At 29.7% G+C, this 14,846-nt stretch overlaps 1 protein-coding gene across 2 annotated transcripts in view; it reads left to right on the forward strand.

Moving 5' to 3' along the window:
* Dg (Dystroglycan) overlaps window positions 1-14,846 on the forward strand; it is an 81,354-nt gene that overhangs the window by 30,170 nt on the left and 36,338 nt on the right. For both annotated transcript variants that reach the window (XM_075359823.1, XM_075359824.1), the window contains exons 5-7: window positions 7,393-7,515; window positions 11,485-11,637; window positions 11,941-12,225. In XM_075359823.1, the coding sequence (XP_075215938.1) occupies window positions 7,393-7,515; window positions 11,485-11,637; window positions 11,941-12,225 (561 nt within the window). The remainder of the gene's footprint in view (window positions 1-7,392; window positions 7,516-11,484; window positions 11,638-11,940; window positions 12,226-14,846) is intronic.

The following is a 14,846-nucleotide window of genomic DNA, read 5'->3' on the forward strand; positions in this document are numbered from 1 at the left end:
CTGTAAAATGAGGATGTTGTGTGATCTTATGCAGATTCTGACTGACTAGTCCTGTGATTACTCTTTGTTTATATCTTACTGTCATGACACTTCAGATCCAGTTTAAAGTGATGAAGATTAAAAATGAATCGTTGATAAAGTGCTTACCATTATGGCAGGTGAATTCAATACCTGGCAATATTTAGAAGTTAGATGTAAACTATACCAATTAACTAGCCACACATTACATTTCTCATCTGTAGCCTGTTTTAACTTGTAAAAGGCTTACTTTTAATTTGATTCTGGAAAAAAAACACAGTTTAATGTTTCCTCTATTTTTTCGTTTTGTAAATTTCATTGTTATGTTTCAGTAATATTTTTTTTTACACCTTTTATTTCCAGTTATAAAAACTTTAATGAAAAAGTAACTTTCTTTCTTTTAACTATTAGAATATTTAGATGTTTTTATGAAGTGCATTTTTGTGTTTCACGTAATCAAAAAATTGAACAATGAGATTTTTATAATAAAATTACTCTATATTGTACCATTCTATCTACCCAACCGCCTTTAGAAAAGGAGGTTATACCTTTGACCCATATATTTTTTTTTATGTTAATGCTTAACTTTTTTCCTGTTAATCCAATTGAAATATTGTTGCAATTGACGTATCTGCTTTTCGTGGTGGTACCATGATGTTGAAAAAATGTTCTAGACAAAAAATTGGTCTGAAAATTGAAAAAAACATTTTTTCGTCATTCAGCAGGTAGGTAGGGAAATTGGGAATCCTGAAATTTTGTATGTATGTGTCACATTAGATGATATGTGGTCTTCTGTAGGGCAGGTAATGTGAGTTTCTGCACAAGATATGTAGCACCGTTAAAAAATCATGAAAAATCAAGCTTTCAGATCCAATATACATTATGTATAATGTACAGCATCGGTAGGGACAATGGAAATCTTATAATTCTACACACATCCATCATATTACATGGTCTTGATGGCAGTTTCACTTTTTTTTTAATAATTATTTAATTGAACAAGTACAGGATGTTCAACTTAAAAGAGGTTTCATATCATAGTAATTTCTACTAAATGCATATTTTTTAAAAAAGGTCATTATATATTGGTGTAAGATGAGTAAAGTAATGTGGAAGTTGGAACAACTAGAGCTGGAGTGGGAAGGACTATTTATTGCCTGCACAATTAAGTATCTGTCGAGCACTGGCTTTTGAACAAGGTTGCATAATTGTGTTTTGTTTATTAAAATGTGGTTAACTGTTGAAGAACGTATATTTGTTATGGAAACTTATATAGAGATGAAATCTCTTGTTGTGGGTCAGAAAAAAATTTGAAAAGAAGTATCAATGAAAAGTACTATTCAGAAGTTAGGTAAAAGGTTTTCTGAAACAGGTTTGATGTTAGACCAGAAACATGTCTGACACAGGTCAGTTTTAATGATGCAGGTCATACAGGATATTAAATTGGCAGTTACAAGATCTCATAAATGTTTGTGAAGACAAAGCCAGGAAAAGAACGTTTCACCAGCTTCAGCCCACACTACAGTGAGGAGAATACTGAAATGAATACTGAAATATAATGAAAATGAATACTGAAATGAGGAGAATACTGAAATAGGTGTATGGTGTGCGGTTTCAAGGCAACAAATAATAGGACCCTTGTTTTTTGAAAAAACTGTGAATGCTGCTATCTACCAAGAAATTATCCTACAGTTTGTAACCATTCTAAATTTTGTTGGTTACGAACAATATATATTATGTCATAAAGAAAAAAAGTTTCAATATTTTAATAGTAGTTAATATTCATTTGGCTTAGTTGATATTAAAAACAGAAAATAGGCAAGATAGTATTATAGTATTTTAACAGTTAAATAAACGTAATTAGTTTGATAAGAAATTGTATTACATAACTTTGTTTTTTGATGTATGACATGGTCTGGATAGCCAGATGGTGATGTCATCGTGGGCTGGTGAGAGCATATACATTCTCAGAAAAAAGTGTGTACGTGAAAAAAATACGAATGGGCGTCTGGTGGGGGAAGCCAGACTGACATTCTTTGTTTCGGCGCTAGTGTGAATTTAGTAGTCATGGAGTGGAGACGTGTTTGAGTTGGATCGCATGGAAGTGGTGATGTGTTCTTTGTTCGATAAGACAGGACAGTGAGACTGGGTGAATAGGTGTATTCGATCCAAAGTCATCATTATTTTTATATGTGCAGGAAAGTATCCTTATGTATATGAAGAGAATAATTAATGATAAGATATTTTTTTTTAAATATGACAGACGAGTAGTGTGGAAATGTGTTTTCTATGACTCCATATATATAATTCCATATAATTTTGATATGCTTAATATGTTCAATTAATCTTAAAAAAAATTATTTTTCGTATTGTTAATGTTAATTATTTTTTTAATTTTAATAATATACATGTGATCAGACTACACAGCCCTAGTACATTTTTTTGTTGCCCCCCCCTTAATTTGAATTGTTTTGTGATTGAGCTTTTATTTTATTTTATATTGAATCATTTGAGCTTTTCAAAATTAATTTTTTTTTTTTTTTTTAATTTGGAAGTAAGCTCGCAAAATGGCGCCCGAACTGGGACACGAATAATCAAAGTGGGTTATATGGTCTGACTTTTGCTTTATGAATACTCTAAAAAATAATAATAATATTTTCTATAAAAAAATGAATAAGCTATAAAAAGGTAAATTATATAAAATTTATAAGGTAATTTAATTTATAAAGGTAAATTTATATAAAAAGGTAATAAAAAAGCTATAAAAATGGATTTAAAACCTAAAGTAGAAATTAACATAGATGAAAATAAAGAGGTTAGGTTATATAAAACTGATGGCAATGATATTCTAAATTTAGGCGATTCTTTTCTGTGTTCGTCTATGATTAAAGAAAATGATAATCTATCAGATAGTGGATTACAGGATGGTGATATGAGTAGCAATAGTATTGTTGACAGATGTAAGGCTTTAGATTTAGATGATAAGGGAAGTAGAGATCAGGGTTTGTGTATAAAGAAAAATGACTATGATGATTTCAAAATATTTTTGATCGTTATGCAACAAAAAACTGAAGAAAATTTTACTAGTTTAAATATTAAACTAGAACAAAATATGGCTAATTTAAATGAAAAATTGGAGAAAAATAATAATAGAATTGAACAAGTGAAAGTAGAACTAACTGAGAATATAAACTCCAAATTTGATTATTTAAATTCTAAAATTGAGGAGACAAATAAAAGGTTAAGTGAATATACAATAAATTTTGACAAGAAGGTACAAAACTTCAAAAAGAATGTCAACAAAATTATAAAGAATTGAAGGAGACTATAAATGTGCATAATGAAGAGGTCAAGCAGAAACAGTTAAATTTTGAGGTTAGGTTTGATGAGACGGTTAAGAAAATTGTAGAGGTAAATGAGAATAAATCAAAAACAATACTTGATAAGATTGATGATGTTGAGAAACAGGCAGTATAAGAAGGAGAAAAAACTAAGCTTATAATTACAGAAAATAAAAAAAGAATTTAACGAAAGATCAGTTACAAAGTATAAATCATCAAAGTATAAATCACATTAGTAAAAAATTAAATGTTTGTGAATCAAATTTAGACAAGGCTTTACATGATGTTGAGGGGGTTGAGACTAAAATGAATAACAAATTTCAAATGTTTAAAGAAGAACTGGAATTAAATTTAGTCAATAAAAATGTTGTTGGAGAAGTGCAAGCGGAGATGGTACCAGAGTTCTACAATGAGCACAGGGAACCACATCCTAAAAACATTTTTAGATCATCTAAAGATGAATTTTGAACAAAAAAGATGGAAATGGGAATACAAAATTGCAAGTATAAGAAAATATTTTAAAGGAGAATCCGAACTTTGGTTTGAGGCACACCATAGAGAATGGGAAGGGTTTGATGAATTTAAGGTATCATTTTTGAAACGATTTTGGTCAGAAGAGATGCAAGAGGAGTTAAGAGGCAGGATAATGGGGGATAGTAAGTTTATAGGTCATTATCGGGATGTACATAGTTACGTTGTAAGGACTTACAATCAATCACAATATTTGGATCCACCTATGCCGATTGCCACGTTTGTAAGAAGTATTGCAAGGCAATTACCAGAAAATTTAAGACTAGTATTGTTAGCAGCACGGCCTGTAAATTTATATACATTAGAGAACCTGATCATGGGATGGCAGGAGGACCAGAAATTTAATAATAGGAGTGAAATAATGGTTTTAGATATAATGGCGAGCAAAGTTATGTCAGACATGATAAATATGAAAGGTATGATAGGAACAGAGAAGGGCAAAAACAGACAAGGTATGGAAACAATAATGCGCAAAGTAGTAATAGAATTGATCAAAGCAGTAGTGGAAGGATATATCGCAATGATATAGCTCAAAGGGAGTAAGAGGAGATGGAGAGCACAAAAATATGGGAAACGGAGTGAGACAGGATTGAGGGAGGCCTGTACAATGTTGTCAGAAGATCTTAGGCCTATTAAAGAAAATAAGAGAGTAATAAATCATAATTCTGGATACAGAAAATTAGTTTTAAGTGAATGCTAGTTATAGTAATATTAGTATTTGTTGAGTATCAGAATGTTTTGTTTATTTTTTTTTTGTTGTTATATCTAATATAACTGGTGCTTTTATGAAGACAGTGAAATGTAATTTATTAAAGGTTATATAAAAGAGAATTGTGTAATTTGTTTGTTATTAAATATTAAGTCAAATAAACCTATAATGTAATAGAATTAAGAAAATATTATGTACCAGTAGATTAGATGAAATCTGAATTGATAAAAAAGATGTTGTCAACTTATAATAGAATGAACAGAAGTATTTGTTTGTAGAATTTATTTTATTATGAATTTGTTATGTTTTGTAATGTGTAAAAGTTATTGACTGGATTGATAAGTTTAGAATTTTATATAAGTCTATAATTGGTTTATAAGTATTTTTGTTTAGTAACGAAAAAAAATAAATTTTTTGTACAGGCAGATTTCTGTATTATAGTACTTGTATGTAGGTAGGAATACCGATGATTTCATGTAATATGTATTCTGTTGAGGTTTTGATTAAATTACAAACTAAAGATGATTAACATATGTAAGTCTTGAGATATTGTTAGTTATACAAATGATTTTTATTCGAGGATTGTTATGTAAATTTTGTATTATTTCTTGTATAAAAACAAAATTTATATGGTGATTTTTTTTGTTGTTCTGATTGGTAAGCCATTCAAAACAACAAAAAAGGGGGGTTCTGTAACTATTCTAAATTTTGTTGGTTACGAACAATATATATTATGTCATAAAGAAAAAAAGGTTCAATATTTTAAAAGTAGTTAATATTCATTTGGCTTAGTTGATATTAAAAACAGAAAATATGCAAGATAGTATTATATTATTTTAATAGTTAAATAAACGTAATTAGTTTGATAAGAAATTGTATTACATAACTTTGTTGTTTGATGTATGACATGGTCTGGATAGCCAGATGGTGATGTCATCGTGGGCTGGTGAGAGCATATACATTCTCAGAAAGTGTGTACATGAATAAATACGAATGGGCGTCTGGTGGGGGAAGCCAGACTGACATTCTTTGTTTCAGCGCTAGTGTGAATTTAGCAGTCATGGAGTGGAGACGTGTTTGAGTTGGATCGCACGGAATCATATTGAATCATTTGAGCTTTTCAAAATTAATTTTTTTTTTTTTGATTAGGAAGTAAGCTCGCAAGTTCATAGACTTTCTGCAAGAGTGGAAGAATCACTTCTAAAGGATTGTGACCACCAAGATCCCTCATTGATCTGATTGGTCTAGATTTCTTTCTGTGGGTTTACTTAAAATAAATTGTTTATAGAGCAATTCACTCACCTTGCAGGAATTGAAGACAAACATTAACACTGCCATCCAGGAAATAGTCTAAGTATAGCGAAGGTACAGCTAACAAAAGTAGCCAGGTTCCTCATGGTAAAAAGTGTTGACAAGTGTGTAGAAGTGGGTGGACATCATTTGCAACACCTGTAAATTATTGTAATTATAAGTGTTTGCCAATAAACTGTTATTTATTGACTAAACTAAATACTGGGACCTCTTTTAAGTTGAACAGTCTGTATAAGCATATGTGTCTCTGCTCCCACGTATATTGCCATTTCTTAATGTGAATAAGAGGAATGAAATATATAATTATAAATGTAAATGTATGTTTTATTTGTATTCATGGATTTGTTATAAATAACCTTTTTCCATATTATTTTTGTTTTAATTATTTCTGTATTATTTAATTTTAAAGAATGTATTGCTAGTTGAAAGATAAAGTTATTGGGTTTATACTTTATACTTTTGACATCCTATTTGTTTGGTGTGGTATATCATTTGGGGTTTTCCCTTACCAAAAAAAATTCATAAAAAAATAATTAGTTTGCAGATTGTGATATAGTGAATTCCTGTGGAATTTTTTTACTTTGTAATTATTCTGATTCCTGATTTGTTTTTAACTTAATTTTAATATTAATAAAAATATTGTTTTAGTTACGTTTATTTTGTACTTTTTAATACAGTACAGCGATAGTTCTTCCAATTATTATCAAAATAAAAGATCCTTTGTTTTAAAAATTTAATTATGCTGAAATGAAATGGATTTTTATGTTGTTATTTATAGTATGACACATTTTGTATCTTTAGTCATGATGGAACATGTAAATTAAATTTCATTGTAGGTGTATAAAGTGTATAAAGTGGTGTATAAAGTGCTGTACAAGTGGAGGAGTTGTTAATGAAACCAGCAATTCTATTTCTACAGCAGGATACTGCAAAGCTAAAAATAACTATTGATTTAAACAACAGCAAAGGAAACTTAATACTATGTACCCTAGTTAAATCTCAACTTCTAAACTTGAAAAACATTCTCCTAACTTTATTTGTTTAAATTGATTAAAAAACTCAGTAATATATTTAGTAAACCTTTTAAATTTAAACAATATATAATTCCACAGCATTTATACTTAAAATAATTGTTAATAATCTGTATTCTCTTGTAATAAATTATGAAGTAGTAATTATTGTATATATTGTCAATAAAAAACAAAACTTATTAAGAAAAAAATTATACTAATTGAAAAAATAAATTACTCTCGCAGCTGAGCAGCAGTCATGTGATGTCTTCATCCAAGTGCTCCGAGTATTTTTTTAGTTTCATTTCATGTTTACTAAAAATGTTAAAATATAAAGTGACGCTAAATAAAATAATAACCACTAAGTTCAATATTTATAACTTCAAAAAACTTTTTTTTATTGTATCGTTTTACATCTTTTCTTTACATCATGTATGTATATTTCTTAAATTTAACGTGTTTTCAATTTTAGGATAAATTTAGTCTTCTCCCACAAACTGGTGATGATGATTTATTATCTGAAACCGTGATGATGGCTGGTCCTGGCAACAGAAAAAAGAAAATATCAAAGTCTTCCACTATTTTACAATGGCAGGTCAGTAGTTAAAATGGTTGTTGTGAATAAATATTCATATTTGTAACAACATAGAAACTCTGGAAACCAACATAAAATAATTGAGCAGCACATTATCTTAACTCACAGTTTTAATTTGCGCTAGTAATAATAAGGAATATACTGTGATAATCTATATTTTTGATGTAGGTTGACCAAACAAAATCGCAGTTGAAATGGAAAAATGGTCTTTTTGTAGTATTAATTCTCTATTGGAACTTGTTTGTAATTATTTTAATTTTATTGTTTTTTTTTTAATGTCTAACAATAGTGCATTATGCATTTGAGAGACGTGTTTAATAATCATTCATTTTTTGGCAACTACAAAAAAAATCCATTTTGGCACGTTGGAAGGCAGAGCAGAGGTAGATTTCACCGATGCTAAGTAGGGGATAAAAAAGATGTCCACCTTAAAGTTAAGAAAAACTTAACTTTAGTTGCATGTGACTAATATGACAATAGTTGCATGTGAAACAAAGTTTCACATGTTTGGTATATGACAAGCCCCCATCTTACAATTCCAGCAACATTTTGGTCATCCCTAGCCGTAAGGGTAGGTCATATCAAAATTGTTCCAGACAAAAGTTTTAGGTAATATTTAGAGGTCTAATGACCACTTTAAACTGATTCTATACTGTACCTATTAAGGGAGGTATGTTTCTTTTTTGGCTTTGAAACCCCATTGTTTCAGCCCCCTGAGGCAACGGTTGGTGATATCAAAAAACCTTACTTTTATAAGTTTTAGGTCCTTATGCAAATAATAGTAGGAACTTTAAATGAATTCAATATTTTACTTAATAAGAAAGTTATAGTGTTATTTTTTTTTGAAAAAGCTCCTCCATTTTCACCCCCATGGTCCGATTTTGACTATTAACGAACTCGACCGAGATTTTGGGATGAGTTACTTTTAAGGAACAATTTGAAGGTGATGGCACAAAATTACGGCAGTTATCGTGTCCACAAGAAAGTGGAATATATATATATATATATATATATATATAAAAACTTTTGAGCTGACGATGGTTTGGGGTCTGGGGGATGTGAAACGCGAAGATATGTCAAAATTTTCCATAAGTCGAATCATGGTTCCCATTACAATTAGGTAAATTTCATAAGAAAGCTACCTACTGCATTGGGTACCATGATTGGACTTCTTTTTAGTTTAAAAATGCTAAAATAAAGTTAGATTATTTGATAATTATTTCATTCTTTATGAAAAAAGCAAGGTTCTCGTGCAGTAATCTGATGATTCCATGAAGATATTTTCTACCATAAAGATTCTGAAGATATTTTGGTCAGTAATTACAGAAAAACAGAAATTAATAACAATAATTTACGCCTGTTATGTTCTTTTTTCTAAAATAATATTTTTTTAAAATTTATTAACATAAATTTTCTATATAAGGGTTTTACGTAAGAACTGTTAAAAATGGAACATTTTAGAAGTGAAAATATTGCTTTTTTCAGGCTAAAAAAAAAAAAATCATATTACAGTTCATTTTTGAAGCATTTTAATGTGAAAGAACCTTAAAAATGTCAAAACAGCTTTGATATTTATTAAAACAAATCACCACTAAAAAATATATTATACTGTTTTTAGGTGTGTATAAAATATGTTATATAGATAAATACAAGGGTTATTTTTTTTCAAGGTCTGATCGGTCATGAAATAAAAACCCGTGCAATAATCGGATGAACCTTTGCGCATATGTGTTGTACAGTGTCTCTAGTATGGCCTTCAATCACGTCACGTCACTTTGTTTAGTTCTGAACACGCAGCTAGCACGTAAACATGTCTAGAACAATAGCATCTCCTGCCAAGTGTGAAGTGCGTGCGGTAATTTGATTTCTTCAGGCTGAGGGGTGTAATGTAGCTGAAATTCATAGACGAATAAGTAATGTGTACGGTGAAACTTCAATGAGTGACAGCAAAGTGCGACAATGGTGCAGGAACTTTAAAGCAGGACGTACAGATGTTCATGATGCAGGCGGTCAGGGAAGGAAGCGAGTGTCAATCGATGATCTCGTTGAGCGAGTGGATGAGGCAATTCGAGAAAATAGTCAGTTCACAATTTCTGTATTGCAATTTCCTGAAATTTCAAGGTCAGCTCCCTACACCATTGTGAGTGAGAGACTTCAGTACTGCAAACTGTGTGCAAGATGGGTTCCTAAGATGCTGTCTGACCATCGCAGAACAATGAGAATGGAAGCCTCCTTAACATTTCTCTAGTGCTACCACAATGAAGGAGAAGATTTTTTGAACAAAATTGTCAGGGGACGAGACATGGGTCCATTTTGAAACTGAAGAAAAAAAAGAACAATCCAAACAGTGGATGCATTCCCTTTCTTCCAGTAAACCAAAGAAGTTCAAGCGAACCTTCTCCAACAGAAAGTGTATGGCTACTGTGTTCTGGGACTGGAATGGAGTTCTCTTGGTGGAATTCATGGAACGTGGCACGACCATCACTGCAGCCTCATACTGCGTGACTCTTTAACGTCTACGAAGGGCAATTCAAAATAAGCGGAGAGGAATATTGTCATCAGGTATTGTCTTTCTCCATGACAATGCTCGGCTGCACACTGCAGCTGTAACAAAGAAGCTCCTGCAGCGTTTTCGTTGGGAAGTGTTTGATCATCTACCTTACAGCTCGGACTTGGCTCCATCCGATTTTCACCTCTTTGCTCACATGAAATGGTGGCTTGGAGGACAACATTTTGGCACAGACATCGAGCTGCAGACCAGCATAGAGACATGGCTGAAAACACAGGTGACTCCGTTCTATGACGAGAGTATTGGAAAGTTGGTACCACGCTATGACAAATGTCTAAATCAGAGTGGTGACTATATAGAGAAATAGCATAACTATGTAAGTACAAATGTAAGTACTATAGCGTACTATGTAAGTACTGTGAAAATACACTGTGGTTTTAATTTTGTGACCGATCGGACCTTAAAAAAAAATAACCCTCGTACTTATGAATTGTCTCATTTTACAGATAATTTAATCATATTTGAAACTTAAGTACAATAGTTTAGTTATAAGTGAATTTTGATAATTAAAAAAAATCAATGTGATTAAGAGTTTTATTAAATTATGCATTTTCTATTAAATTTTAATTTCACTCATTTTAATTACTGAATAAAAATGATGGTTTCTTTTTTTTAATACTGCAGTATTTTGAACTCGGTCAATTTTAATTGTAGACAGCTGTAAAGAAATTAAAAGGCATTTCACTTTTGTCATTAAATTAAATATTTACTTTTATTAGTAAACTATTTGACTTTATAAATAAAAACAATATAATTTTTATTTAAAACCTTACCATTGTTTTTAATTGTATAGGAAAAATGAAAATAAAAAGAAATTGTTTAAAAAGAGCAATGAAACAGTGCAAAACCTTAAAATTATTATTTTTTTTGTTTTATTATCTTTTGTTGTTTTTATGTATGTTTTATTTTTTATTAAAAAAAATCGTTGTGGGATGTATTTCTAAAAATGATCACTTGTAAATAGTGAAAAGTAAAAACAGAGTAAGAATAACTAAGGAAATGCAGAGGCAGTTTAGTGAGTAATTAAAAATCAATAACCATAAAGATAAAATATTGAATACTATCTGGATATTTTTGAATCAGTTATCCAATAATTTTTTTTTTTTGGTAGGAAATCTTTTTCTTTCTGTTTGTGAATTATGAAGTTTAATCATCCATTATACTGAATGAATTTTAACTATTCGAGTGAATTATAATTTTTTATTTAATATAATTTTCTCTATATTTTGTGGTAATAATTTCATAAACAAATTGTACTGTACACATGTCTGAAATTACTCTAGTGAAAAGTTTATTACTGAATAAATAATGTAAGCATGATTTATTAGTTACATTTTTACAGGTGCATTGACATTTTTTATTTATTTAATAATTATCTTTATCCTAAATTCTGGTTGTAGGTTGGTTGTGGTGGCAGTTTATGGTCCAGAAGTAATTCTGTTTCACGAATTAAGCAGATTGCTAGAGATGGTACACTTGCAGAAGTTTTACAGTTACCTGTTCTTGGATGGTATCTTGCTACAACACCATTCCCATTTAGAGAAAGGCGCCAGGTAATTTTATAATCTTTTTTTTAAATTTTTGTATTAGATGACAGTTTTGAGTACTGAAAAGGGCTCAAAAAACTCTTATGAATTTTTTAGCATAAAAACTATTACATGTAACGAAGTGATTGAAAATTTTGCTTTGCATAAGCTCTATTTGAATCTTTGCAACTAAATAATCTACTATCCTACCGTATATTAAATATAGTCCAGTTATTTTTTATAAATTTGTACTATTGTTCGTTATATTCCGTTTGTACTCACTTTTTGAGTGTATGTACAAAAATATATTTTTTCACTTTTACTTTACAGGTAGTTGGTTCTGGGGAAGGAGAAGGTGAGGGTGAGAATGAAGCAGAAGAAGGTACTGACATGGAACCTGAGCCAGATAAGAGAGTGGTTGTTCCAATGGTCTCACCATCTCCATCTCCTGTTATGCCAGAGCAATCACCAACTGTTGAATCTCACCGTGTTCGTCACCATGGTCATCATCATCGTGAACATACAGATTCCTACTTGCCATCTTCTCAATTAGCATCGTTGATTAGTAGTTCTTCAGCTCTACCCCCTATTGGAATTATGCCTACACCTACTTTAGTAAGTGTGGGCTTAATTGTTTATTTTGTTGCTTAATCTAATAAATATTTGATTTTATTTTTAATTGGATAAAAAGAAAGTTGATTGATGGATTTAAGCTTAAAGTGTAGACTTTCTGTACTTAGTATTTATTGCTAATTAGTTTATTGAATTTAATGCACTCAATATCTTAAAACACATTGGTTTGAACAATAAGCAAGAACATTAGGTTGCTGAGTTGGAGCCCTTAATCTTTTTTTTAAACATGTTGATTTTTACTGTAATTTGCATTGTAAATAGCTTATCACTGATCAGCCTCTATAACGGCTGTAATGGAATTCTGCAAGACATTGGTTTAAATAAATGTTGATGTTTATTTCCTTTTGATCTAATCAGAACCAGTTTAATATTTGTGTACTTTGATCACTGGATTTCTTTTAATTGATTTAAGACTTAAGTCAAAGGGTAGAAACTATATACGTACAATATGCATGTCATTCATGTCTTATAAATTAAAAAAAATGGTATGCTTCATTAGACTTATAGCCTATTATGCAAAATTATTATCAGATGCTCTTTCAAGTATGAAAACAGAAAAACTTTGTTCCATATTATTTATATTTAGTCTCGCCAAGGCTCTAAGCCTTATTGACAAGTGCTCATTTAATACAGTACAAATAAATTAACAAGGAAAAATACAAATATAGAACAAAATACATTAATAATTACATCAAAAAAGAAAGTTAAAAAATATATCTACTACTAAATTTATTGTAAAAGAAAAAAAAATTGTGTGTTATTAAAAACATTGTACTACCAAGTTTATAATAAGAATACTGTTAATTATGAAAAATATTTAGCGGCATCAAAAAGTGGTTACGGTAAAAATATATTCAATTGTAACAAAATATTAAAGGATTTAACTGTTTATTGCTTTAAGATTAACAGGTATTCCAGATATTTACAGTTTGAGAGGCTAGCCATCAAAATACTTCTTTCTTAAACAGATTATAATTTGTCATAACTTTTATTTCTTTTGTTAACATATTATATAAACTGGGAACAACAACTTTCAATGACTCTACTATATACGTATATATATATATATATATATATATATATATATATTTATTATTATTATTATTATATTTAGAAACAACAAATAGATTTTAATACTTAGTTTGATGAATAATTATTTTTTTAGTTTTAAATTCATTTTTCATATGGAGCATACATATCAATATTAACTGATAAAAACTTACAGGTTTACTCAAAATTATTTTGATTACTTTGTTTTGAGCCTTTTTATTTTTTTTCAGTTAAATAATTTGTAGCTGAACCACATAGTTCAAACGCCATACCCAATTAATGATTGAAACATTAATTTGTGTAACAAAATCAATTGTTTTTGAAGCTGATACCACTGATATAATAAAATTTACTAGTAACAATATGTTGCTCATTTTTTTAGTAGATTTGTTATATGGCTTTTCCATTTTAATTTACTACATAAAGTAATTCCTAAATATTTAAATTCTACATTTTGCAAAATTTTATAATCACATCTGCTATTATTCTACTTACAATTACAATCATGACTTTTGATAATTGGAAGCTTATTAGTAAGCTAGTGGCTGGTTCTGAAGTGAACCACAACCGTTTTATTTTTATTTAGGCAAAGTTGCCTTTCATGAGTCCATTTCATAAAATTATTGAAATCTTCCTGAAGACACGATTCAGCTGTTTCAAACAGCTGAATATTTAGGTCGTGGTAGACTTTATGTATCTTTAGACAATAACAGCCCTAAATGTTCCTTGAGGTATCCCAACATCAATTTCAACAGGATCACTCAAACTAGAAGCAATTTTTATCACAAACTTCCTGCTTTTTAAATAATTTTCAATTAACGTCCTTCCACTCCAATCTCTTTCAAACATTGTATCAAGACTGAGTGATTTAGATTGTCAATTGCTTTGCTGAAACCAACAAAAGCAACTAAAACATAATTTCCATCATCCAAGCATTTATTAAAATAATTACAAAAATGATTGATAAGCAGATTACCAACTTCTTTACCTTTTTGATAACTAAACTGACAATTACTTAGTAGATTATTATAATTCAAATATTTATTAAAATGATTCACTGTGTATTTCTCGCATACTTTTTCTAACAGGTTCTAACTGGTTTATAATTTCCTAATAGTTTATAATCCCTATTTTTATAGATTAGTCTTAACTACTTTCATTAAATTAGGGAAAAATCCTTTCCGCAAGGAAAAATTTATGAATCTAACTAATAAAGGGGTAATTTTATCTGCAATATTCCTTAAATCAAAAGCTTTAATTGAATCAGTTCCAGAAGATTTTTTGATATTTATTTGTAGTAGTGTTTCCTTAATAACATCAGTTGTTGCTGCAGGTAAATAAAAATGAACTGATTCTGGGTTTATTTTCAATTTTAGCTGCGGGTTCTGGGTTTATTTTAGCAAAGTTAGCTGAGTTTGTTTTACAACCAGTAACAAATGCCATAACAATATATTTTCAGAACCCAAAAATCATAAGTATTTAACAAGTTACTATCACAGTTATCTTTGCGTTTTTTTCATGTAACAGTATTTATCACATGCTTTTGAAAAATC

This window comes from Lycorma delicatula, chromosome 3 (genome assembly GCF_047948215.1).
Source record: "Lycorma delicatula isolate Av1 chromosome 3, ASM4794821v1, whole genome shotgun sequence".
Taxonomy (NCBI): Eukaryota; Metazoa; Arthropoda; class Insecta; order Hemiptera; family Fulgoridae; genus Lycorma; species Lycorma delicatula.